At 43.9% G+C, this 25,267-nt stretch overlaps 1 protein-coding gene across 2 annotated transcripts in view; it reads left to right on the top strand.

Moving 5' to 3' along the window:
* Positions 1-25,267, top strand: part of TBC1D15 (TBC1 domain family member 15) — a 113,744-nt gene that overhangs the window by 67,808 nt on the left and 20,669 nt on the right. For both annotated transcript variants that reach the window (XR_004540111.1, XM_033951820.1), the window contains exons 11-14: positions 3,394-3,510; positions 17,444-17,544; positions 19,558-19,657; positions 19,978-20,075. Coding sequence is in view for 1 of the 2 variants with exons in the window: in XM_033951820.1 (XP_033807711.1) it covers positions 3,394-3,510; positions 17,444-17,544; positions 19,558-19,657; positions 19,978-20,075 (416 nt within the window). In the remaining variant the exon portion in view is untranslated. The remainder of the gene's footprint in view (positions 1-3,393; positions 3,511-17,443; positions 17,545-19,557; positions 19,658-19,977; positions 20,076-25,267) is intronic.

The raw sequence follows: 25,267 nt of genomic DNA on the forward strand, positions 1-25,267 counted from the left end.
GAGCTGCTGGTTCTGTCCTCTCTGATGTACGTATTCTGATTTGGAAGGGTGAACCATCAGAGCCAGCAGTGGTGCACATAGAGGCATTGGCCCCCGAGCCTCTCTTCTCTTTTTTTTTTTTTTTTTGTCACTGCCGCTGCTTTTGTTAGTCCCAGAAAGCAAAGGGTTCCAAAGGGAAGAGGGTGTAGACCAGTGGTCTCCAACTCAAACCCTTTGCAGGGCCACATTTTGGATTTGTCGGTACTTGGAGGGCCTCAGAAGAAATAGTTAATGTCTTTTTAAAGAAATGACAATTTTGCTTGAGGTAAAACTCGTTATAGTTTATAAATCTTTCATTTTGGCCAAGTCTTAATAATAATACAGTGGTACCTCGGTTTACGGTTTGCGAGTGTTTTGCAAGACGAGCAAAACATTTGCAAAATCGGCGCCTCGGAAACCGAGCGCGCCTCGATTTGCGAGCACCCCACCCTGCCGCCATCGGGCACCCCCCCGCCGTGACATGAGGTCCCCCCAACCCACCCGAACCCTCTTCTTACTTTGGTGTAGCCTCCGCACCGGCACCAGCATGTCCTGTGCGTTGGTGTCGGTGCCCGAAGATCTACCTCCTGTGCTGGGCCTTGAGCATGTGTGCATGCTCAAGGCCTGAGAGTTCAACGAGACCACTGGTGTAGAGGCAGGGGGGGCTGAGAAAGTAAAGATTGGTTTCATTTATTTATTTTCTGCCTATGAGGCCCTCGAGCATTACCTCTATCTAAAGTACCAGGGTCACTAATTAATTATTTAAATATTCATATCCCTCATAACCAAAAAAGATGCTGGATGCAGGGAGAACAGGAAATGTATCAGGGAGAAGGAAAAGAAATGGGATATGATGGCTTGGGGAACCAAACGATGGAGGAATATGTTGGGAGGCATTATGAAGAGGGTGATGGGGCATGGGGGTAGAGAGGGTGAAAAGGGAGATGCTTGACACATACTTACATGTAACTGCTAGAATTCTGCCTAAGTGCTATTCTGAAAATATGTACTTAGGGCTTGGGTGAGGTGCAAAGTTACAAAGATAGTGCTTGCCAAAGATATACATGTATGCTAACAGCTCTATGGCCTAATTTCTGTGTGCATCTTTTAAGCGGTGATCCTAGTATTCTGTGAAGGAAATTAGATGCCTAATTTTCATTAGAGAATATATTTCTTCCAGGTGTCCAGTTATAGAATTGCTCTCTGAACTTCTGTGTATGATCAATCTGGCTTCTTTAATTTTTTATTAGATGTATTGATGATCCAGTGCTCGCTGTGATGTTTATAGCACTCCCTTTTCCTAGATAAGCCTTTGTTATGACTCCTGAATGTTAGTGCCCAGTATGGTATGGTGGAATTACTCTATAGGTCCTAAGTGACCATCACTGCTTTCACAGTTTAATTTCCGTGCCACTGTACAGGCGGTTGGACTACTGCAATGTCCTGTACCAGGTGCAGGGCATTGCAGGTGGTACAGAACGCCACCGCTAGATTGATAACAGGAACATAAAGTTATGAGCACATTACGCCATATCTTCGACAACTTCACTGGTTGCCAGTTGTATTTAGAATCCAATACAAAGCAATTATGATCTGTCACCAATTTCTATATGGCATGATTCCAGAATTCTTTGAGTAAGATGTCTAGTTATCAACCAACAAGATCACTGCGTTTGGAAAAGTCTGCATTGTTGAAAACAAATGCCAACCCAAAATATACGGAAACCAATGCCATGGCCTTTTCATGTGCAGGGGGTAAAACAATGGATTGCCCTTGCTGGCCAAATTCGGAAATGCAGTGACAGGAGTTCATGTAGAAAACTGTTAAACACAACTAATTGTTGATGCATTTTTCGGAGTATTGATTGTTAGAATTAATGCTGTCTGATTTTTACTTGTCCTGATTTGTTTTAACATTTTATGTACGTAACCATTTTGTAAACCGTTTTGATATAAAACGGTATAGAAATTTTTAAAATAAATAAATAAATGCCTGGTACTGAATTTTGGATTTGGATGAAGATCATATCCTTTCTCAGTAATAGCTCAATCAGTGCATGTTCAGGTTCAGTTGTCTATTTTCGAAACATTCAAGGTACTGAAGAGGATAGACTTAGTAGATAAAGACAGGTTGTTCACCCTCTCCAAGGAAGAGAGAACGAGAAGGCACTCTCTAAAGGTGAAAGGGGATAGATTCCGTACAAACGTAAGGAAGTTCTTCTTCACCTAGAGAGTGGTAGAAAGCTGGAACGCTCTTCTGGAGGCTGTTATAGGGAAAAATACCCTCCAGGGATTCAAGACAAAGTTAGACAAGTTTCTGCTGAACAAGAACGTGCGCTGGTAGGGCTAGTCTCAGTTAGGGTGCTGGTCTTAGACCAGAGGGCCGCCACGTGAGCGGACTGCTGGGCATGATGGACCACTGGTCTGACTCAGCAGTGGCAGTTCTTATGTTCTTATGTTCTGTCTCTGGATGGATTAATACAGTCTGTGTCTGAGACAAAGGAAGGTTGTGACTTGCCTGAGATCTCAAGGAGTGGCAAAGGGATTTGATCCCCCCCTTCCCTGATTCTTAGCCTGTTTCTTTAAACCAATGGTTCCCAACCCTGTCCTGGGGGACCCCCAGCTAGTTGGGTTTTCAAGATATCCTTAATGAATATGCATGAGAGAGATTTGCATATAATGGAAGTGACAGGTATGCAAATCTCTCTCATGCATATTCATTATGGATATCTTGAAAACCCAACTAGCTGGGGGTCCCCCAGGACAGGGTTGGGAACCAGTGCTCTAAACATTAGGTGTAGTTGGCACAAATAAACATATTAAAATATTAACCCCTCTTGTTTTAGATGTTGCAATTTGAAAGCATATATGCATAATATCAGCCAGTAATGAGCTAATGAAATGTGAGTTTTCCCTGCATCTCCTTTGTAAAAATGGAAATTTTTTGAATAGCAAAAGTTTGATTTTAAAAAAGGCGATTGGGGGGGGGGGAGTTTTCACCAAACTGTGTGGCATTTTGCAGCCAGCTAAGCTGAAATGCTTTTAAAGTGTTGCTTTGAATTTATAGAAGACATTTCTTTTGTAACATTTTATTAAATATTTGAAGTCCTTTTTATAAGTAAGTTATCTTCAGGTGAGGGGGAAAAAAAAAAAAAATATATATATAATTTAAGTACATATCCTTTAAAGCTGCTTTACTGTATTAGAAAATGACAATCGGCAAAGGCAGATGTTGCATTAAGCTCTTCAAAGCTTCCTGGTGGGCTTGTGAGAAAATCTGAGATGAAGCGATCATGCTGCATTTGTTAGATAGGGGCTTATTGAAAACTTATCTGTTTTCCCCAAAGTGTTTGAAACTTTTCTCCATCTCTGCAGAAAAAGATGTCAACAGAACAGACCGAACGAACAAATTTTATGAGGGCCAAGATAATCCCGGATTGATTTTGCTGCATGACATTTTGATGACGTACTGCATGTATGATTTTGATCTAGGTAAGAAGAGCAGCATTGTTCAAAATACATATTTGCGTGTAATAAGGTTTAATTGATTTGCAACATATAAAGAGAAATAGTGAAATCCTGTGTATTTATTTGTGATGATTACTGCATGCTTTATTTATGGGGAGGGGGAAGAGGATATTTATAGGCATTTCCTTTTTGTTCTTTCCTATTTTCTTAAGAGCAGTAGCTCCTTTTGGGGAGGGTGTTTGTCTGCCTCTTTGTCCCTTCATTGACATCCGTTGTTTGTATGTGATAGATATAGGGTTACCAGAAGTCCAGATTTACCCAGACATGTCCTCTTTTTAGAGGACTGTTCAGGCGTCCGGACTGCTTTTCAAAACCCAGCACTTTGTCTAGGTTTTGAAAAGCTATTAAGATCAAGGTCAAGTCTGGAGTCCATGCGATGCAGTAACATCACATGAATGCATACACGTGTGAGACTAAGGGCTAAAATGGGAGAGCTGGAAATCCTAGCCAGCAAAAAGGGCCTAGACATAATTGGAGTCACAGAAACGTGGTGGACTGATGACAATGAATGGGATGTGGCTTTACCAGGATTCAAACTCTACAGGAGAGATAGGTCACACAAAAAGAGTGGAGGAATAGCGCTATATATAAAAGATTCCATACCTTCAACCAGAATGGAAACAACAGTAAGGGCGGACGACTTGGAATCACTATGAGTTAAGCTACCAGGAGGAACTGGAGCAGACATAAAATTGGGTCTGTACTATCGCCCACCTGGACAAACGGAAGAAATTGACCAGGATCTGGAGGCTGAACTGAGGCAGGTATGCAAAAGCGGAAGTGTGGTGGTGATGGGAGACTTCAACTACCCGGGAATAAACTGGAGTATTGGGCACTCAAACTGCATGAGGGAGACCAAATTCCTGGAGGTCACGAGGGATTGTTTTATGGAACAGCTGGTCATGGAACCAACACGGGGTGATGCCACTCTTGACCTAATCCTCAACGGACTAGGGGGACCCGCTAAGGAGGTGGTGGTACTAGCCCCACTAGGAAACAGCGATCACAACACGATCCAGTACAGGCTAGAAATTGGATCATCAAAGGTGAAAAGAACTACAACGACTGCACTTAACTTCAAAAAAGGGAATTATGATGCCATGAGGAAAATGGTGGGAAAGAAACTCAACGACAGCGCAAGGAAGATGGAGTCCGTAGAAAATGCCTGGACCATACTCAAGGGCACAATGCACGAAGCACAGAACCTGTGCATCCCCAAGTATAGGAAAGGGTGCAAAAAAAATAGAACAAAAAACCCAGTGTGGATAACAAATGCAGTGAAAAAGGCGATAAGTGACAAGAAAGCATCATTCAAAAAATGGAAAAAGGACAAAACAGAGGAGAACCAAAAGGAACACAAAAAACACCAAAAGGAGTGTCATCGAGTGGTTATGAAAGCAAAAAAAGAATATGAAGAGAGACTGGCAGGGGAAGCAACAAACTTCAAATCATTCTTCAGGTACGTTAAGGGGAAGCAACCAGCAAGGGAGGAAGTGGGACCCTTGGATGATGGGGACAGAAAGGGAGTGGTAAAAGAGGAAAAGGAGATAGCTGACAGGCTAAATAAGTTCTTCACGTCAGTTTTCACGAGGGAGGACACAACCAACATTCCGGAGCCCGAGGAGATCGTAAAAGGAGAGCAGGATGAAAATCTGGTCCAGCTAGAGGTGAGCAAGGTGGATGTCCTCAGGCAGATAGACAGGCTAAAGAGCGACAAATCGCCAGGTCCGGATGGCATTCACCCAAGGGTACTCAAGGAACTAAGGAACGAAATAGCTGAGCCACTTCGACAAATATGCAACCTATCCCTAAAAACTGGAGAGATTCCGGAAGACTGGAAAATAGCAAATGTCACGCCCATCTTCAAGAAAGGCTCAAGGGGAGACCCAGGAAACTACAGGCCAGTGAGCTTGACCTCGGTCCCGGGAAAGATGATGGAAGCACTGATTAAAGACAGCATCTGGGAACACATCGACAACTATGGGCAGCTAAAGTCGAGCCAGCATGGCTTCTGCAAGGGCAGGTCATGCCTCACGAACTTATTATACTTCTTTGAGGGGGTAACCAGCCAGGTGGATAAAGGGGAATCCATAGATATCATTTACCTTGACTTCCAAAAAGCCTTCGACAAGGTGCCACACGAAAAGACTACTAAGGAAGCTATGGAACCATGGGGTGCAAGGGGAGGTCCACCGATGGATCAAAAACTGGCTGCCGGACAGGAAACAGAGGGTTGGAGTAAAGGGACATTACTCAGACTGGCAATGGGTCACGAGCGGAGTTCCACAGGGGTCGGTGCTGGGACCGCTCCTATTCAATATATTCATTAACGACCTGGAAGCAGGAACAAAATGTGAGGTTATTAAATTTGCGGATGACACCAAACTATATCGCAAGGTCAATAACATGGAGGACTGCGAAGATCTCCAAAAAGATCTGACAACACTGGAAAAATGGGCCAAAAAGTGGCAAATGAGTTTCAACATAGGGAAATGCAAGGTCATGCATATAGGGAAAAAAAACCCGATGTTCACTTACAAAATGGGGGGATCAGCGCTAGGGGTGAGCGACCTTGAAAGAGACCTGGGAGTGATGGTAGACACAACATTGAAGGCGTCGGCGCAGTGTGCCACGGCCTCAAGGAAAGCAAACAGAATGTTGGGTTTCATTAAGAAGGGTATCACGACCAGGACAAAGGAAGTCATCCTGCCACTGTATCGTGCTATGGTGCGCCCGCACCTGGAGTACTGTGTTCAGTACTGGTCGCCGTACCTCAAGAAGGACATGGAGGTACTTGAGAGGATCCAGAGAAGAGCAACTAAGCTAATAAAGGGCATGGAGGACCTCTCATATACTGACAGACTGAAAAAGCTAGGGCTTTTCTCCCTGGAAAAGCAGAGACTTAGAGGAGACATGATAGAAACCTTCAAGATCATGAAGGGCATAGAAAAAATAGACAGGGACAGATTTTTCAAATTAAGGGGATCAATAAGTACAAGGGGGCACTCAGAGAAATTGAAAGGGGAGAGGTTTAGAACAAACGCCAGGAAGTTCTTTTTCACACAGAGGGTGGCGGATACATGGAACGCGCTACCAGAGGATGTGATAAACAGGAGCACGCTACAGGGGTTCAAAGAAGCTTTGGATAGGTACTTGGAAGACAAAGGGATTGAGGGGTACAGATAAGAGTAAAGGTAGATTATAGAGATGGGATTAGAGGTAAGTTACAAAATTAATCAGGGACCACTGTTCAGGCACTAGGCCTGATGGGCCGCCGCGGGAGCGGACCGCTGAGCAAGATGGACCTCTGGTCTGACTCAGCGGGGGCAACTTCTTATGTTCTTATCACCATGTCGTATCGGCACATTCGCAGATGCACTCCAGACTCAGCCCGAAGAGACGAGGTTTTGAGGTTTGCATGGGGCTGGGGTTGGAGGGTGGAACGGGGCAGGGCCACGAGTCCTCTTTTCCAGATGCAAAATCTGGTAACCCTAGGTAGATATGTACCCACATACTCGATGCAAGTGGAAGGGGTGGAAGGATCAGTGGTAGGAGTTCTATTGTCACCAGAGAATGTAAGAACATTGGCAGAAATCTGCGCAGCTGCCACCGCCATCAGAGAGCTGGGGATCAATAGGGGTTACATCAACAAATGGGAGGAGCAACAGGGCGGAATCTTGATACTGGAGAGGGGGTGGGGAAGCAGTGGCAGGAGTTTGTTGCTGCCAGTGAAGAATGGAGGGGAGGAGCATTAACGATAGTTTTTGCAGCTGCTACTGCCATGAGAGTGGGGGGGGGGGGGGGTGAGCAGCAGGAATCCACCTTCACTGGTACTCCCAACATCTGACAATACAGCTGAAATTGGGAAAAATGGGTAAAGAAGCAAGTGAAGGGAATGGTGCTGATCAGAAATAGGCATCGTTAGCATCAGGAATAAAAAGTGTTTGCTTCCTTGTAAGTGCAGTGCCATTGTTTTTCCTGGCTTGTTAAAGGAGCCAATTTGCAAGTGGGTTGAGCTCATTCGTTCAGAGCTTATTTGCTCTTGCCCGGGATGTAACAGTGTAATTGAAAATCTGGATGAGACTGTCCGTCATGTAATTAAAACGTACAGTTAATATGACAGCATACCATTTTTTATAAATTGGCAAGTATTGAATATAGTTGGGCATTTGTTACACGTCTCTCTCGGAGAGCAAATTCAGAGGTGGCAGCCCGCTCCTAATCAGAAATGACAGTTGAAAATTGCTCATGGTTTACGCATGTCCCTTAAAGGACATGGCCCTCAGAAGTTTGTTGGAATAGCTTGGTGCATAATCTTGCATTTCCGTCAACTCTGATTACTTACACAATCTGTCCTGTTCCTGTGAAGGGCAATTTCGTAACAGGGTGCCCAGGCTGGGAAGAAACAGTGACACTAATGGTGCATCAGTATTGTAACAGTGACATATGCTCTTTAGAGCAGTTCTAACCTAGAAGCTGCTGCACCCCTGAGGTAGCAGTGTATTTTATCAAATACATGTGTAAGTGCGATTCTGCCTCACTCGTCCCTTTCCCTCCCTTGAGAATGCCTAAGTGAAAATCACACAAGTAGGTACTGTCAGTGCAGTTCCATAACAGGGCGCTGATAGAAACCTCTTCTATAAAGAAACGTAGTCGAGTCTCTTTCATTTGAAAGGAAGCTCTGGAATGAGAGGGCATAGGATGAAGTTAAGAGGTGATAGGCTCAGGAGTAATCTAAGGAAATACTTTTTGACAGAAAGGGTGGTAGATGCATGGAACAGTCTTCCAGAAGAACTGGTGGAGACAGAGACTGTGAATTCAAGAAGGCATGGGATAGGCACGTGGGATCTCTTAGAGCAGGGGTGTCCAACCTGTGGCCTGAGGGCCGCATGCGGCCCGTGAAATATTTTGTGCAGCCCCAGTCGAGGGCGATGCAGTGTTTTCCTCTGCTGCTCCCAGGTGTTTACCGTCTTTCCGGCTCTCTCCTCTGTCTTGCTGCAGCGTTTGCGCATTTGTGCGGCCCCAGAAACATTTTTTTCGGCCAGTGCGGCCCAGGGAAGCCAAAAGGTTGGACACCCCTGACTTAGAGAGAGGAAGAGATAATGGTTACTGCGGATGGGCAGATTGAATGGGCCATTTGGCCTTTATTTGAAATCATCTAATATAATAAAATGGTAGGACGCGCATGCGCACTAAAAAAATCGTGTTCCCTGATCCCGTTGCGGAAACACGATTGCGCATGCGCGGGTTTTACGTCGCCGCACTCTGTTCCTCCTCCACCATGCCACGCCAGCCATGCCCGCCGCCGGCCTCGAGCTCCTGGGGGCCCCATGTCCGGCACCAGCCTCGAGCTCCTCGGGGCCGGCGGCGCGAGCCGCCCGGCCGGTGCTGAGGCCCCGCCTCCCGCCCTACACGCTCTTCAATTCCTCCAGGCAGTGGCAGACCAAGCAGGACCCGATCGGACACCAGGGTTCTACACACTCGCGGAACCCAAACTAATGTTCACAAAGAATTAATTTTTAAGTTCAGCAGACCCCAAGGTAATGTTGTGGCCGAAGTTATTTTTTAAGTTCTAAGCCGCTGTGCAACCCCCCCCCCAACTGGAGATCGCTGCTCTCCCCCCCCCTCCCGGAGATCGCAGCTCCCACCCGCTCCCACTGTGCAAACCCCCCCCCCCCCCAACTGGAGATCGCCGCTCACACCCACTCCCACTGTGCAAACCCCCCCCCCAACTGGAGATCGCCGCTCTCACCCGCTCCCACTGTGCAAACCCCCCCCCCAACTGGAGATCGCCGCTCTCCCCCCCTTCCCCCCCAACTGGAGATCGCCACTCACACCCGCTCCCACTGTGCAAACCCCCCCCAACTGGAGATCGCCGCTCTCCCCCCCTCCCCCCCAACTGGAGATCGCCGCTCTCACCCGCTCACACTGTGCAACCCCCCCCCCCCATGGGAGGATGCGCCGCAGCAAAGTGCTGCACAGGTATTGGAGGGGGAGAGACATATCGCTTCTGCACCGGTACAAACATCCCTCCAGCGTTGGCACTCGCTGCACGTTAAACAGGCTGCTTCGGCCTTTCTCCTGCAGTTGAGTCCCTTTGCCGCTTCACTGATTACGTCATCAATGACGCAACAGAGAGCCTCAACGGCAGAAGAAAGCAGAAGCAGCCTGTTTAACGTGCAGCGGCTGCCAACGCTGGAGGGAGGTTTGATATTAAAGTCATCTTGCTGGAAGGGTCGCAGAGTCAGCGGGGGTTGGGCTGGGAGGGGAGAGAAGCGTCTGTCTCGGGTGCTTCAGGCAGCAGCAGCGTTTACAATTCGCTGCTGTTGCTGGCTTCAGGCCTTCCTCTCTGGCCGGTCCTGCCTACTTCCTGTTTTCATGAAGACAGGACCGGCCAGAGAGAAAGACCTGAAGCCAGCAACAGCAATGAATTGTGAAAGCTGCTGCTGCCCAATGAAGTAGTTAAATGAGGAAAGGGAGCAGAGGGGGAGAGAATGGCTTGGAGGGAAGGAGGAAGGTATGCCAGACCAAGGCAAAAGGAAGGAGGAGATGGAGAGAGAGAAAGAGAGAGATGGAAAGAGAAGAGAGGGCAGTGAATGGAAGGGGCAACATAGAGGGTGAACAGTATTCTAGCACCCGTTAATGTAACGGGCTTAATGACTAGTGTTTCTATAATCAGAAAGCAAGTGTTAAGAGCCTTAGCCAATAGGGAGAGGAGATGCAAATGTTAAGAGCCTTAGCCAATAGGGAGAGGAGGAGGTAGTGGATGCTGCGGATGGGTCATTTGACCTTTATCTGCCATCGTGTTACAATGTTTCTATAACCATAAAGTGCTATGACATCACAATGCAGGTGTTAAGAGCCTTAGCCTATAGGAAGAGGAGATGCAAATGTTAAGAGCCTTAGCCAATAGGGAGAGGAGGAGATAGTGGATGCTGCGGATGGGTCATTTGGCCTTTATCTGCCATCGTGTTACAATGTTTCTATAACCATAAAGTGCTATGACATCACAATGCAGGTGTTAAGAGCCTTAGCCTATAGGAAGAGGAGATGCAAATGTTAAGAGCCTTAGCCAATAGGGAGAGGAGGAGATAGTGGATGCTGTGGATGGGCCATTTGGCCTTCATCTGCCATCGTGTTTCTGGTTCTTTGTACAATACTAGCCTAACCCAACATTTATACTACTACTATTTATTTCTGTACTGCTGCTAGATGTACTTTTTATTTGTTGTTGCTGTTAAATCATCTTTATTGAAAAAAAATTCTACATGCCAACAGTTCAAAGAAGTAAACAGTTTAATGCCAAAAGGCCCCCTCAATCCCTGTCCCCTCCCTCTCCCATATAAATAGGCAAGAACCAAAACTTCTAGACCTGGTGGACGTTTATCCAAGTCTGAAAGTGTACAAGGAAACCCAAGGGTTATTGAAATAGTTGACAAATCAATACCCACCTCCTCACCCTGTACGTTAAACATGTAAGAGACAATCCCTTATCAGTGTGAGCACTTATGCCAGCTGTATGCACATAAATGATTAGGATTCTATAATTTACGCACGCGTGATCTTCACCCATGCCCTGCCCAAGTTGTTTCTTTGTACACTGCTATTTGCAACGCAGTGCTTAGCTATGTTCCCTCTAAGCTGAGCACGTGAGCAGTTGCTCATTTGTTCTAGGAGCATCACTCACGTATTTCACATGGCCACTCGCAAAAATACTTGCAAATCTGGGAGGTCCAGGAGGCAGGCTGGTTAACAGTAAGCTGGGACAAGGGTGCATGAAGGGTCGCTCCTGTCCCGCTCACCACTGGACCACCAGGGCTTAAGGGAGGCCTGCAGTGGGCATTGGAGGCTGGCTGCAGAGCTGGGCAGGGATGGAAGAAAAGAAAGAGCGAGGGAAAGAGGGCTGGGAGCAAGAACATAAGAATTGCGGCTGCTAGTCCATCGTGCCCAGCAGTCCGCTCACGCAGCTTCCCCCAGGTCAAAGACCAGTGCTCTAAAATGAGTCCAGCCTCACCTGTGTATGTCCCAGTTTAGCAGGAACTTGTCCAGCTTAGTCTTGAAACCCTGGAGGGTGTTTTCCCCTACAACAGACTCCAGAAGGCAGGGCAATTGAATATCACCCCTCCCTCAACCCCCTGTTTATATTACAGTGAACCTTTTACCCCTTTTTTTGGGGGGGGAGGTAACCTCTGTTTATAATCAGATCAGTTTATATTCGAATGTATATGCACTGGGACAATTTTCTATTTCACATTATCAAACGTCTTATAAAATCACCCCCATATTGCCTTTTGTGTAATGTTTGTATATATGATGCAGGCTTCTGTCTGTTTATGAAGAATCTTCTGATGGCATTTCTCTAGATACTGATCCCTCATGATTGCTTTTTGCTAAACAATTTTTATGATTCTTTGTATAAGCCTGGTATGGCTTTCACTCTTTTATAGCCGATCTTCTGAGGATTATTTGTTTTATTGAATTATGTATGTAAAGATATGTAAACCGTTTAGAAATTTTTGTAAATAAATAAATATTCCAGGCTCCCATAGTCAGCTTTGAAAGACTAGTTCTCTCAGCTGGCAATGTTGATGCCCCAGTGAAAGCCCACAAAGTTATGTTGTTATACGATGTAATCTTATATCCTGCTAAAGCGGAGTTCAAGGCAGGTTGCAATATTACTACTCAAGCGCAATCATATGTACATTGTAAAATCAGACTACACTCATAGCAGAGCTGTCTGAAACAGAGCAAAAGAATCGTACAGTGCAAGATCAGATCAAAGTAAACCTCTAAAAGACTTCTGGAAAAGCCATGTTTTCAGAGTTTTACAAAAATCAGCGTACATAATGGTAGTACGAATCCCTGTAGGAAGTGAGTTCCAAACTTCGATCGTTTGATAGTTAAATAATTTACAGCGAGTCAACTTATCTTTTTACACCTTTCAGAACTGGAAAGGATAAAATCAGATGATCTGAGTTGCAGTGTTCACTAGATCTGCCTAATAATTCAGTGAATCTGGAGAAACTGTTAAGAGTATTTCCATACAAGATCTTGAATGCCAGAAACATAGCTTAAATTCAACCTGTTTTTCTACTGGGAGCCAATATGTTCCACATACAAGCAGGGCTGTGGAGTCGGTAGATAAATACTCCGACTCAGACGCCTCAGTTTTTTGTACTTCAGACTCCGACTCCAGGTACCCGAAATTTCCTCCGATTCCGACTCCTCGACTCCGACTCCACAGCCCTGCATACAAGAGTTGAACCAGTGATATGTGGGATACACGTCTCTAATTTGCTCTCAGGTGTCCTGATAAAGGGCTGGAGGTCTGCGTGACATGCCCAAATCATCACATAAACACCATTGCATTATAAGGACTTAAGTCATGTTGAGAATATTAAGAATAAGTGGTCTTTTGATATGGGCCTGAAATATATTGCAAAGGGGATTTACACCAAATAGGGGGGTCAAAGAATGTAATGACTTATGCGTTCAAGATTTTCTGATTGAATATGTCTATATGTAGTTGTCCTTTTATGTTGACAGTAAGACGTGTTGTGTAGATCAGAGAAACAAGCCCTACTTTACTGCGGAATGTAGAAATTGTGTAACGGTGCAATGAGTTTTGTAAGGCACTGTATTTTATTTCAATCCATTATATATATCCCCCAGGCAAAACCTACTTTTCTAGAATGGTGCACAACAAACAAAATATCCATAAAACAAAAAACAGAGCAGTGAAAACTTGAAAAATACGTACAGTAAAAGGCCTATATAGAGTCTGGCTAAAAGTTGCCAGTCACCAGTATTTTGGGGTAACTGTTCCCAGTACATGTGATGTGTTTATAGCTAGACTCCCCTTTATTAAAGATTTAGACAAGTTCCTGGAGAAAAAGTCCATAGTCTGTTATTGAGAGAGACATATGGGAAGCCACTACTTGATCTGCATTGGTAGCATGGAATATTGCTACTCCTTGGGTTTTGGCCAGGTGCTAGTGACTTGGATTGGCCACCGTGAGAACGGGCTACTGGGCTTGATATTGGTCTGACCCAATAAGGCTATTCTTATGTTTTTATTTTAGCTGTCAAATTCTGGTGCAGTTCATTTCCTCTGCTCTTTTTCTTGGTGCAAAAGTACTTTGTTTCTAATTAGGAAAATAAAGATCTTCCCTCAATACACCTGTGGGCTAATGAGTTTAAGACACCTGCATTACTAGCAAATCACATTTACATTCTCAGGCATAAGGAAGGATTATTTCTACTAGGGTTTGTTGCCCTGAAATGTGCATCTCTGCAATGATCTAAGATAGGTAAAGTGTACATTCTCTGATAATTAGAGCAGCATATGAGTTTCCAGAGTGGTTTATTATAACAATATTTGATCTTTGATGCTTTGATAGATATGAGGGGTTTTCAATAATTTATCTACCCGAGTATGAATGAAAGTAGCAAGTGAGTTGTAACAATTCTGTGCATGTTGTAATATGTCTCAAGGTTACTCATGCACAGTTGTGGCTCAGTGCAAGTCTAACATTCCAAGAAGCAGGATATCAGGAGAGTCCTCATGCAAATCAAGTAATAAACTGCTTTGGAGTACCGACATTTCTCACAAAAGAAGGGAATAAGCCAAAGGAGATCCATGAAATCATGACTGCAGCTTATGGTGAGTCTGCCCCTTCATCTACAAAGTAAAATTTTGGAGCCAGCAGTTTTAATGGGGTAGAGAGTCTATTAAAAATGACCCTCACACTGGATGGTCTGTGGAAGCAACTTCCACAGAAATGTGTAAGAAAGACAAGGATTTAATTTTTCAGTTTGGAAAATAATTCATGAAAAGTTGGGCATGTCCAAGGTTAGTGCCAAGAATGCTGATGCCGTGTCAGAAGGCCGCAAGTTTCCAGTGCTGTCAGGAGAACTTGGAGATGCTCCGTGAAGACCAAGTGAATTTTTTTCATCGTTTGGTGACTGGAGATGAGACTTGGGTCTATCACAGAGATCAGGAGTCCAATATGGAATGGATGCACAAGTCACCCTCACCCCAGAAATGTTCAAGACTGAAAAATCTGCAGGCAAAGTCATGGCAACTGTCTTCTGGAATGAAGAACTTTTGCTTCTGGAGTTCATACCACACAAGACAACCATAACCGGGGAGAGTTACGCCACCATAATGATCGCTTTGTGGGAGTCAATCTAGGAGAAAAGATGAGGAAAGCTCACAGCAGGCGTGCTGCTGCTTCATAACAATGTGCCAGTGCATATATCATGACAATCGCAGGCTGCTGTCTAAGAACATGGGTTTCAGCAGCTGAACCATCCACCCTACAGTCATGACCTGGCTCCCGCAGATTATTTCCTATTCCAAATTTTGAAGAAATCTCTCCGTGGACTGTGGTTTCAAGTGATGAAGACATCAAGGAAGCTGTGACATCCTGGTTTGAAGGTCAAACAGAAAAATTATTTTCAAAGGGGTTAAACTTACTGCAGGAAAAGTGGATGAAGTGTTTGGAGCTATCAGGGGACTATATTGAAAAATAAAACAAACATTTTTTGAAAAGTCTTTTCTTTCCTAATGAGGTAGATAAATTAATGAACTCGCCTCGTAATTCAGTGTTACAATTTTGAGTTTGACTGACCATGGCAAATTTTCAAAATGAAATACAGTATAACAGCAATTATCCATCTGTTTTGGTGCCTGATCTGTCAAATGTATTTATACTCTGCTTGAAGATAATCAGAAATTTTGAGAAAGTGTCAGTCAGCACAGGTGAAGGGGAAACCTTCAGTAGTTTTGCACACTGTACTCATACTATCTAATATAATAAAATGATAGGCCGCGCATGCGCACTCCAAAATCGTGTTCCCTGATCCCGTTGCGGAAACACGAGTGCGCATGCACGGGTTTTACGTCACCTGCTCTCCACCTCGCGCCGCCAATGATCTCTGTTCCTCTTGCACCATGGCACGCCACGCATGTCCGTCGCCGACCTCAAGCTCCTGAGGGCCGGCGCCGCGAGCCGCCCGGCCGGTGCTGAGGCCCCGCCTCCCGCTCTGCACCACGATCGAGAGAGGAGCTGCAACGGCGGCTTTCAACTTAAAAAAAAAAAAATACACAACTGCAGGTTGCCGCTCTCACCCGGCTCTCAGGGTGTGGCTGAGCGCTGGCAGCCGGCGAACCCTAATTGCAGCGGCGGCTTTCAATTACAAAAAAAAAAAAAAAAAAACAGCTGAAGATAGCAGCTCTCACCCGGCTCTCACAGGAAAATGGACAGGGGAAGAAATACTGCTGCAGCTGCTGTACAGGGAAGTGGGGAGGGAGGAAAATGCTGCACAGGGAAGTAGGGAGGGGGGAAATGCTGATGCACAAGGAAATGGAGGTGGAGGGAATGCTGATAGGAGCAGGTAAGGAGTGCTGCTGGACAGGGGGAGCAGGGAAGAGGGTCGGGGGAGAAAAGAAGGAGTGCTGCTGGACAGGGAGAGCAGGGAAGAGGAATAGGGGAGCAGGGAATAGAAACAGGGGAGCAGGTAAGAAGTGCTGCTGGACAGGTGGAGCAGGGAAGAGTGACTGGGGAGCAGGGAAGAAGTGCTGCTGAACAGGGGGAGCAGGTAAGGAGTGCTGCTGGACAGGGGGAGGTAAAAGGAAGGGAGAAGGCCTACTGCTGGACAGGTGGAATAGGCAAGGGGTGATGGTTGACAGCCGAGGAAAGAGAGAGACAGAAAGCGGCCAAGGGGAGAGAGAGAGAAAAAAAAATGAAAGACATAGAAACATAGAAGATGACGGCAGAAAAGGGCTACAGCCCATCAAGTCTGCCCACTCTGCTTACCCACCCCCTGTCTATGCCCTAATGACCCAATTTCCTTATCTTGACCCTCGTAGGGATCCCACATGGGTATCCCATTTATTCTTAAAGTCTGGCACACTGTCTGCCTCGATCACCTGCACTGGAAGCTTGTTCCAATGATCAACCACTCTCTCTGTGAAGAAATACTTTCTGGTGTCGCCATGAAATTTTCCGCCCCTGAGTTTGAGCGGGTACCCTCTTGTGGCCGAGGGTCCCTTGAGAAAGAAAATATCATCTTCCACTTCGACACGTCCCGTGAGGTACTTAAATGTTTTGATCATGTCTCCCCTCTTCCTACGTTCCTCAAGAGTGTAGAGCTGCAATTTGTTCAGTCTCTCTTCGTACGAGAGACCCTTGAGCCCCGAGATCATCCTGGTGGCCGTCCGTTGAACCGATTCAATTCTGCGCACATCTTTACTGTAATGTGGCCTCCAGAATTGCACACAGTACTCCAGATGAGGTCTCACCATGGCCCTGTACAACGGCATTATGACTTCAGGCTTTCGGCTGACGAAACTTCTATTGATACAACCCAATATCTGCCTTGCCTTAGATGAAGCCTTCTCCACTTGATTGGCAGTTTTCATTTATATATTCAGACAGACATACATATATTCTAGCACCCGTTAATGTAACGGGCTTAAAGACTAGTATATTCCATATTGTGCAAATACAACATAGTAACATAGTAAATGATGGCAGATGATGACCTGAACGTTCCATCCAGCCTACCCATTAGTTATTCATATAAAAAATACATGATTAAATTAACTTGTCTCTTCTTTGATATTTCTGGGTCATGGACTATAAAGTCCACCTGGTAATGTCTTAGGTTCCAACTGCTGAAGTTGACGTCCAAGCTCACTCCAGCCTATCCAAACATCTAGGATGTTTGTGCTAATTTCAGTGTTGAAAATAATAAAATGGTGTGAATCAGAATATTATTTTATTTTCCAAGGTACAGCTAATTTATTAATGACAATTAATTGTTCAGCTGGTGAATGTTTGAGTAAGCCCTAATCTTCTTCTTCTTTTTTTTTTTTTTTTTTTTTTTTTAGGATACGTACAAGGAATGAGCGACTTGCTTTCTCCTGTTTTATATGTAATGGAAAATGAAGTGGATGCCTTTTGGTGCTTTGTGTCGTACATGGATCAAATGGTAAAAAGCAAACTATCTGGCTTTCACATGGGATTTAAAGGGAATAATTGGTAAAAACTATTTTGCATGTAAAACCTGTTGCATATATGTAAAAGGCCTTGTATAAAGTTACCCTGCACATAAAAAGGTGGTGTCAAGACATGTACTAAACGTGTGCACCATCTGAGGGTAGGCGGGTTGGGGAGGAGGGGGTTTTGGTAAAGCTGTTATAAAGTACTCACCTGTGTGTGTTGGGGATAGAGAGGGGAGGGGAAAGGTGTAGGACTTGTGTGGGGAGAGGGAAAGAGTGGAGAAGGGTCAGAGAGATTCTGGAATTGAGAATAAATTTATCAATGAGCAACTAGGTCAGTGTTTCTCAACTCGGTCCTGGGGTACCCCCTTGCCAGTCAGGTTTTCAGGATATCCCCAATGAATATGCATAAACTTGATTTACATACACTGCCTCCATTATATGCAAATTTATTTCATGCATATTCATTGGGGATATCCTGAAAACCTGACTGGCAAGGGGGTACTCCAGGACCGAGTTGAGAAACATTGAACAAAGTGACTAGGCCCCCCCCATTTTCAGGGGCCCAGGGCAGCCGCCCCTTGGTAAAAGCAGCCTGGTTACCGTGCAGAAAGTTCAGTAACTTATCAAACTAATATACTACTGTATACTTGGAATTGGAAATGCTGAAGTAGAATGCAGATTAAGTATCTATATTACAGAGGAGAAATCTGTTTATTTGGGTTTATTAACTGCCCTTATAAAGAGATTCCACCCAAGGCGGTGTACAACAGGTATAATTCAGCCTAAAACTTAGTTTTTGTTAACAGGATAACAGTAGTAAAAAGACCAAATATAAACATAAATACAATGAATGAGGTAAAGTCAAGATCAGAAAATTGAAACTTAATAGTAGGACTACCATGAAAAAGTTAAAAAAACAAAACAAAAAACATACTAATAAGTATTACCAGCACTGAAATTCAAATGAGAGATATAATACACACTAAAAGGGAAACATAATACTTATGAAGTATCTAATATGCACAAATCAGAGCATTGAAATAACATAGTTTTGATGCTAATGCTTTTCTATAATACAGCTTATCTATAGCCCAGGGGTCAAATGCAGATATTAGATGGGGTGGTACCGAGTGCTTTGGGATAAACAGATGGGAGGTTAAACTCAAGACAAGTTGTGTGTACAGTTAAACAAGGTATAAGGAACTGATTTAGTTAATGTGTGTGGCAACTAGTCCAAGTTGGTATTACAGCCAGGATTTTGAGTAGAATCACAAAAGAGTTTTACAGAAACACATAGGTACGTAGGTGTATTTAGGTGCCTATTTGGCTTTTCAAGCTGGGTGATCTATGTCCTTTTTTACATATATGAGGGGCCTCTGAAGAGTTCTCAGCCTACATCGAGGGCTATACTCTTAGTCCAGTGATTTTCTACTGGAAAAATATGGAATGAAGAAAGGGAAAATTACTGGACTAAGAGTATAGACCTCAATGGAAACTGCCCCAACTTTGTTGGTTGGGCTGAGAACTTTCCCCGATCTCTTCCCCCCGTACCTCTAGTTGTTTACTGCTGCAAGCAACAAGAACTTCAACGTTCTCCTCGTGACCCCCATCATCTCTCCTGCTGACGTCACTTCTATGCGCGGCATCCGGAAGTGATGGCAGCGGGTGAGACCATGTGATCGTGAGGAGCACGTTGAAGTTCTTGTCGCTTGCAGCAGTGAACAACTAGAGGGACGGGGGAAGGGAATGGGGGTGCCAACGCCCCCCTCAACATGGCACCTAAGGGGGACCACCCCCCTTTACGACCCCACTGCTTGGACAGACCATGGTATTTCTTATGTTCTATCTTTGCTCATTGCTCTTGTTATATTTTCACTAAGCCAGTGTAGTTGTTGCCTCTACTTAAGCTTAATCAACAGATGTTTTGGATTTTTGTACTTGAGTGATGGCCATTCTTGTGTTGAGACTGACCTATAGTCATGTTTTCCCTCCTCTCAAAGCATTCAAATTTTGAAGAGCAGATGCAGGGTATGAAGACGCAGCTAATCCAGCTGAGTAGTTTGCTACGTCTGCTGGATAGTGGGTTTTGCAGCTACCTTGGTAAGCCTTAAAAAAAGCCCCCCCAACTTTTGTGCTTCAAGAGTGTTCACCCATATGCAACCGAATCAAACATTTCTCTTCTGGAACTGCTCAACTCTTTTATGCCACTGTATTTTATTTGCATTGTTAAACCAAGTTTATCTTCACAGTATATTAGCCATACATAAAATAAGAGTTGAGGCTCATGGCATAGAATTTTGGCATAGTTTTATCTTAAAGTTGTCGGTTTTATGACTAAGGAAATATTAATTGAAGCAGTATATATTTGCTTGCTAGAGTAAGTTTAAGTTTTCATGAAGGCTGTGATTTCTTTTTCTTAGAATCTCAAGATTCAGGATACCTTTACTTTTGCTTCCGATGGCTTTTGATCAGGTTTAAAAGGGAGTTTAATTTTCAAGATATTCTTCGATTATGGGAGGTAAGAACAATATAAGCATATATTTTTTGCCTTTGTTTAGGGACTTTCCAAGCAGTCCTCAGTTCTTATGCTGAACTGGGGGCTAAAAAGATGGGAGGCAGGGGGAGGTGAGGTTATTTTAAAATAATGCTGGTTTAATAAAGGCAAAATACTCAAAACAAGCACCTGCACCTTCTCTCTCTCAAAATAAATAAATCCAGCAACATTGGTAGTGGGTAGAAGTACTGTATTTTTGGTTCCATAACTAAAGCGCGCAGGACTTTGGCGTGCCGACAATCACTCGGTGACATTTGCACGCCGCTGCTTCCTCCATTCCTGTTAGTGCTCTGAGAGGAGTATGGGGGGAACCCCTGACTACACCTAGAAGAGTTTGTGCTCCTGTGGGGGGGGGGAGAGTTGGGGGGGAACCCACCCAGTATACTGAAAAGTCCTGTTTTCCTTGCGGTTTTCGGTCTTTGGGAGTTTTCAGTGTATTGGGGGGAGTTCCCCCCCCACACACACACAGGAGCGCAAGGACTTCTAAGTGTAGTGGGGGGTTCCCCTCCCCACCCCTCAGAGCGCTAACAGGAGTGGCAGAAGCGGCGGCATGCACGCAAATGTCACCGCGGGATTGTCGGCGCGCCAAAGCCCTGCGTGCTTTTGATGGGTTACGGTATTTTCAGGCCTTATTGTAATTTGTTGATGTATTGTTTACTTGGTATTTGATTATTGCAGTAGTTCCCATACCTGGTCCTGGAGATAACCCAGCCAGTTGGGTTGTCAGGATATCCTCAATGAATATTCATGAGAGAGATTTGCATGCAGCAGAGACACTGCATGCAAACCTCCTCTCATTAATATTCATCATGGAGATCCTGAAAACCTGACTGGATGGGGTGCCTCCAGGACCAGGTTTGGGAACCACTGGATTATTGTATTATTCCATAGTACTGGTAAGTATTTTTTCATTTCTCTTCTGTTGTGCCTCAGCTGATAACCAGCACTGATCTGCGGGATTAATAAATCAAGTGGTTAGTTCTTGTTTTATTGATGCATTTAACCTGGCTTCCGTTTTGACTCGGTACTTAGGGTCTATAAGAGGTCGTAACAGCTCTTGATGTAAAATATACATGTAGATTTTCATTTCCTTGCCAGCATTTGCATCAGCTTGGAGACACATATAGGTAAACAAAAAATGTTTTCAGCCAGGGTTCTAATGAGGGGTTAAGAGTGATTTTTCCTAATTCCCCCTTTTTGTGTGTTAAAATTTAAAATAGATATAGGTTCTCAAAATTGAGCTACTCTATGTATATACTGTATACTTCTTATATGTGGAAGATGAAGCTGCTGGTTGGTGATGCTCTCTTTTTTCCACATATATTTTATTTTAGAAAACACAACCACATCACCGAGGCATACCTCGACTCACACTGGCTCCCAATTCAAGCAAGAATACTATTTAAATTCTACTGTCTACTATTTAAGTCCATAAATGGTGACAGCCCAGCCTATTTGAACAACCACCTAATCCAAACCACCACAACCAGACACAGGAGAACCCAGACACCATTCACATACCCTCCAATCAGAGACATCAAACGGGAAAAACTGTACGATGGCCTTCTAGCCACAAAGGCAGCAAAACTAGACAACCAACTCTCTAATCTACTAATCACAACCCCAGACTATAAAACTTTCAGAAAAGAAATAAAAACCCTGCTATTCAAGAAATCCATGAAGACTAGCTAACACCATATGAAGCATTTCAATCCTCTGAAGCAACCCGCTCTACTCTGTAACACCTCTGGACATGTCCAGAAACCCTCTTCTTTAATCTGCCTTGAACCGCAAGGTAATGGCGGAATAAAAATCACTAATGTAATGTAATGTGTTTCGCAGAGTCTTTTGTAAAATACCAAGGGAATTGTGAACATCCTGACCTGGATGTTCCAATTCCCCCTTCAGCATGCAAAATGGAGCTTCTCATGAATCAAGGGATGTGGAGCTTACACAGTTAGCAAAAACAATAATTGCATTGTCTGGGCAATTCTCAGTAATCTCCCTCATGACTTTAGTGAGTGTTGCTGTTTACCAAAAACTGTCATTGGTGGTTAAATGTGTTTGGAGTCCCAATGGAAACGATAGACAGCAAAACTAGTAGAGTTTACTTCTTCCTTCACAGAGCAGACATTTTATCTGCTTTGGCATGTTGACAGAAAAAGACCCTGTGGGCCATCCTACCTAGTGTGATATCTTTTGATCTGTGGTGTCGCTAGGTCTTTTTAAATTTGGTCTCTCTCTCTACTTGCTATTTGTGGACTCTTATATAGGGGTTTTCCTTCTTGTCTTATCTGCCCAGCCACCTTCCCCTTTCACCAATTTCTCTTGATCTTAGATTAACTCATGCTCTTCCCATTTGTAATTGCATTCCACCCAAATTGTTTTCCCCCGATCCCCTTCTCTGACAGACTCCCTTTTGATTCAAACCAACTTGAATCTCTTCCATTTGTAATTTTGTATCCCTGAAAGTTCTTTTCTCTTCCCATTACATCTCTTACCCTCATTGTATGTATCTTGTTGTAAACATCTCATGCTCTCATTGCATGTATCTTGTTGTAAACCGCTTTGAACTTATGGTATAGCGGTATATAAGAAATAAAATTATTATTATTATTTTATTTTTGGTTTGGACTAATCTCTATTAGTCTCACACACGGTTCATTTCTGCCAGTGTTTTGCCTTCGAGCCCATTCCTATTATCCACTATCCTCCCAGTGAAAATACTGTTTTCTCATTCCCTTTGAGCTTCCTTCCAACTTCCTATGATGATCCCTTATCCTTGAACTTTTCTGTCTGTGGAAAATACTACCTTCTGGGACTTTATTGAAGTCTGTGAGATAGTTCACTGCAGACTAGATGGGCCATTTAGTCTTTATCTGCCATCATGTTTCTTTGTTTAGCTTCTTTTTCGTGTCTTATGGGGGGACAATTTTATCAACTTTTGTGCATAAAACCCTGTTTGTGTGTAAAAAGGTTTTTTATAAAGTTACCCCAGGTGTCAAAGTAGTGTACTATAGTTGTGTTTTGGGGCAAAGCATGGACAAAATTGCAAAGTGGATGCGGTTCTATAAGAAGAAAAGTGCTCCAGTAATTTCTTAAGCAAATGGATTTAAAAGATGGAAACATCAGTGTATGTCTATAGCTTTATCTGCAAGTCACTTTTCCATTAAAAAAAATAAAAATAAAGCAGAAAATAAATTGACTCTGAGATTCATTCCATGAAATATTTTAAAAACAAAGCACAGGCATTTAAAATCCATTCTAGCCTCAAGCAGTAACTAATGGAATCTCCCTAAAAGTGGAGAGACATGATCCTGGGGTTTTTGGTATATTACTTCATAATGTGGTGGCTAGCACAGTGTCTTAAAAAAGAGGGTATTCTGTATCTGTTTGTTCAGCTGGGGTAGATGAGGGTTGACATGAAAATGGTTTTAGAAAATGTAATCTTCACTTTTCTGTCTGTAAAAGTGGCTTACTTTCTATGTTAAAAAAGACAAAAAACAGCTTTTTTTCTTTGTGCGAGGTAGCAAGCTGAAGAGAAAATAAGGAGGAGTTTAAAAGATGTTTTCTTATAGGGTTCTGGCAACACAAGCAGCAAAACTCAACCATTCCATCTCCAATCTGCTGACAATATCAGACAACTTCAAAACATTCCGAAAAGAAATCAAAACCCTGCTTTTCAAAAAATTCATCCAAATATCTTAACCCCTCTTCACTTACCTCCAGATGATTCACCTACCTCCAGATAATTCTCCCCTAAATTACCCACCTAAACACCTTCCAAGTAAACAAACCCCTAAAATAGATTGTAATCTTACCCACTCTAACTATATTCCATTTGTCTATATCAGACAGTTCTGCTCTGTCAGTTTAATATCCAACCTGTAAGTTCCCCTAGGATTCTATCCAGCTATCTCCCCTCTGTTTAAAAAAAAAAAAAATTGTATCTTCACTGGAAAATGTCCAGACAAATCTTTTGTAATCCGCCTTGAACTGCAAGGTATAGGCGGAATAGAAATCCGCAATGTAATGTAATGTAAGGTTTTATAAAACATGATTTTTATTTTGGCATTTATTTCACCCTGTCTGCTTTTTTTCACAAGGAGAGAAAAGGCAGGGAAGTGAGGGTTTGCAAAAACACAGACGAGAAGGCTGCAGTGCTGGTCTCTGAGCAGTCCATTAAAAGTGTAACATGGGAGGAGGAGGGGTTGGTTTTATTGGTATGCAGCATAGATAAACACACTTCAGGGCTTCCTGTCTTAAATTGTCCCCAATAAACATTTTAGCTGTAATGACATTTGCCTTTTGAAAACCAGCATGGTTTGAGAAGATGTCGGAATCGGGTGACTTTGTGAAAGTTACCTTAAAAAGTGGTTTGTATTCTGAGAGAGAGAGAAAAACTTGATCACAGTGCACAGATGGGGGCTGTTTTGCTGCTTTTTTATTTTTTTTTTACACAGATACAGGAGCGCTGTCTAAAAAAAAAATGTTGTGGCAGCCATGTTAGTCCATTCTTAAAAGATACTACGTAAAGCGAAAAAGAAAACAAAAAGAATCCAAGTGATACCTTTTCTATTGGACTACACTTCTCCCTCGTTATTCGCAGGGGATAAGGGCAGAGCCGGACCGCGAATGGCGAAAAACCGCGATTATCCAGGCTCTGACCCACCCCCATCTCCCTGCCGCCTTCCTGGCCTTACCTGGTGGTCTAGAGGGCTTTCGGGGCAGGGGCGATCTTCCTACACTCCTGCCCCGTGCAGATCACCATGAGGAAATGGCTGCTGTGAGTTCCCGTAGTCTCTCGAGACTACGACGGGAACTCCCTACAGCCATTTCCTCATGACGATCTGCACGGGGCAGGAGCGTAGGAAGATCGCTCCTGCCCCGAAAGCCCTCTAGACCACCAGGTAAGGCCAGGAAGGCGGCAGGGAGGTAAAAAATATGGGTATTTTTATTTTCCCCCTCCCCAGAAAAAAATCGCGATTATGTGACATCGCGAGTGCAGAAACCGCGAATGGGGAAGGGGAAGTGTAATTAGAGCATGATTAGATTAGCTTTCGAAGGTAATCCTCCCTCAGATCCAAGATGGCAGCAAGTACCGTGAAACAGGAAGTGATGTAGGGCCCTCCAGTATATCTCTCTATCTCTATCTC

Source organism: Geotrypetes seraphini, chromosome 7, assembly GCF_902459505.1.
Source record: "Geotrypetes seraphini chromosome 7, aGeoSer1.1, whole genome shotgun sequence".
Lineage (NCBI taxonomy): Eukaryota > Metazoa > Chordata > Amphibia > Gymnophiona > Dermophiidae > Geotrypetes > Geotrypetes seraphini.